General features: G+C 46.3%; 1 protein-coding gene across 2 annotated transcripts in view; it reads right to left on the reverse strand.

The window, feature by feature from the left end:
• The window catches only part of ST7 (suppression of tumorigenicity 7), a 142,905-nt gene extending 140,997 nt beyond the window's left edge, over positions 1-1,908 (reverse strand). The window contains exon 1 of one of the 2 annotated variants that reach the window (XM_027893672.1): positions 1,570-1,908. In XM_027893672.1, the coding sequence (XP_027749473.1) occupies positions 1,570-1,720 (151 nt within the window). In that variant the 5' untranslated portion in view covers positions 1,721-1,908. Of the gene's footprint in view, positions 1-475; positions 507-1,569 lie in introns of those variants that run through there. The other variant, XM_027893674.1, reaches the window with a different exon arrangement.
• Positions 1,909-2,644: the final 736 nt, after the last annotated feature.

Consider the following 2,644-nt stretch of genomic DNA (forward strand, 5'->3'; position numbering starts at 1 on the left):
CTCAACTCACCACCAGATCCAGCTTGTTCTGGGAAAATGCCCAGTCATTGTTTTTTATCACCTTACTATTTCTTTACGTCACAAGGAAGTTTAAGTAGCAACATTTACACATTTATTTTCACATCATGAGATATATTTGATATCACATAGCCAGTTGCTGTGATAATTTATGCATAACCCTAAACTAATGACATTAGCATACTATTGTAATCAACTGGGGGGGGGGATTCACAATAAATCAAATAGTTTTTAATCCCTTCAAAGAAACTTTGAAAAACTAAACAAAAGAAAAAACCATCATGTTATTGCCACCGCTGTTTTTTTAATAAACCCCATTTAGGAACAGATGATGCATAAAGACCGTACTGTGCTTATTGTTCTTCCCTGGTACTCTTTTTCATCAGGCACTTTGGTGCTTACTGGTAATTTTTTCAGTCTTTTTAACCTCCTCAAAGATTTCATACTGTCATTTTACTTGCATTTTGAGACATCTCAGTAAACCCCAAGATGACTCAGCTGAAGACAGCTGGAGTAACATTTCAAATGAGAAAGTGCATCAGGAATTAGTTCATTCAAATTCAGGAAGAAATCAGAGGGGGTTGATTAGGTCTCAGGTGGATGCCAATCATTTTCAGTAGCAAAAATTATGAGATACAGCATTCTGACATTTTTGCTTGACAACTATAGCCTGCAATGTTTACCTGGGACATACACATTACATAAATTATTAAGACTCAAGCAACAAGAATTGCATCCTGTTCTAAACAGTGTGGGGCAGTATCAAAAGAAATAGGATATTATTCAAGGATATACTGTGAAAAACTGACCAAAACTGAATTTAACGGTTGTTTATAATTACCTTTACACTTAAAATGAAAATTACAGTATGCTGAATCTGCCTTTTTCTTTTTTTTTTTTTTTTTTTTTTTTTTTTTTTTTTTTTTTTTTAATTCTTCTTTGATGCTGGATTTGCCAAAGGCTTATCAAACGAGAACAGGCCAGGTGGGTGAGAAATTCTCTGATAACATTCAACTTCCCAGCAGCAGGGATGCCACATGAGTTACATCGCATCTGCCCCCAAAATAAATGGCCTTTACCAGTGGGGGGGGGGAGGGAAGAAATTAAATGAAAAAGTAGATAGGTAGGAGAAACGAGCGATTTCAAGATAAAGACATGACAGCCCAATCCAGACCGGCTAACACTACATAAGTTACTGCTGATTCAGTACAGTAGTGGTACACTAGCTTAGCGAGTCTAAACAGCCAAAGTCCATTGCAACAGAGATAATCTCACAGCAAACTTGCACTCGTATTATTTATTATCATCCAGAAGAAGGAGCTGAGATCTAATTTTTATCAGAAACACACTAAAAGTTTTAGCTCTGTTTGAAAAAACAAATGCTTGAGTACAATACACGTAGTATTAAACAGCGTAAGCCACTACTCGAAAGCCCGAGGGGGCAGTGGCGGGCGCTCCCCCACGGCCAGCCCGGCGCCCCCTGCCCCGTCCCCGGGCTGAGCCGCCCCCCGCGGGCAGGGGAAGGGGCGGCGGGACAGGACCGCAGCCTACCTGTGGTTAAATTGTCATTGATCTTCAGCGGCACCCTTAGGATGTAGACGAGGAAGAGCATGATGAAGAACCACAGCGTCCAGAGGTAAGTCCAGGACCAGACGATGCAAGACTTGAGCTGTTCCAAAAAGCCCGTCCCAGCTTCAGCCATGTTTTTTGGGAAAAAAAAAAAAAAAAAAAAAAAAAAAAAAGAAAAAAAAAGGGGGGGGGGGACAGAGGAGGGGGGTGGGGGAACAATCCAACCCAAACGCTGCTCTCTGCTGCCACAAGCTCTCAGCGTGTGTTTGTGGGATGGCTCTCGCCTCTCTCCCTCCCCGGGCCGGCTCTCCCCGCCCGCCCTTCGCACCGCCCGCCGGGCGCTGCGGTCCGCGCGGGGCGCTGACGGCCCTTCCCGGGGCCTCGGCCGGGGCTGCCCCGATAAAATGGACTCCCCGAGCTCCCCCCGCCCGGGCGGGTGGGGACGTGCTGCGGTGGCGGCGCCGGACCTGCCCCCAGCCGGGCTCGGCCGCGCCCCGCGGCTCGGCCCCTGTGCTCGCACCCCGGCCGTGCCGCATGATGAAACGCGGGGAAACAGCGAGAGCCCGCCGAGACAGCGCGGGGCGGGCGGGGAGAGTAAAAAAGGGGGGGGAGCGCCGGGGGAAGGCCGTGCAGCTTCTTTTTCCACGTCTTTACTACCTTGAACAAGAATTTCAGGCGGTATTTTCACTGTGTAACAGGACTTTAAGCCTAAAAAGGGCTCACGGAGGATGTTTGTTTGCAGCTGACTCGCCTGACCGTCTTGCTGGGATAATGTAACAGGCACAGCCTGCGTGTGTTGGTGCGTGCAGTGCCCAGCAGAGTCCTGGACTGTAAAACTCCCTCCTTGGAAGATAAATCTGTGTCACAATAAATGGACTGGAAGGGACCTTAAAGATAATTTAGTTCCAGCCCCTCTGCCAAAGGCATGGGATGTTACCCACTAGATATGTATGTCATTAAAATGGTGTCGGTAAAGCATAAACTTCAAGTCATAAATTTGTACTTCTGAAAAATACACTTTGCTTTGTCCATAAATGAGGTATTTATTCATGAAACA

Source organism: Empidonax traillii, unplaced genomic scaffold, assembly GCF_003031625.1.
Source record: "Empidonax traillii isolate 1590-97213 ecotype Southwest subspecies unplaced genomic scaffold, ASM303162v1 scaffold401:size1000279, whole genome shotgun sequence".
In the NCBI taxonomy this organism is placed as follows: Eukaryota; Metazoa; Chordata; class Aves; order Passeriformes; family Tyrannidae; genus Empidonax; species Empidonax traillii.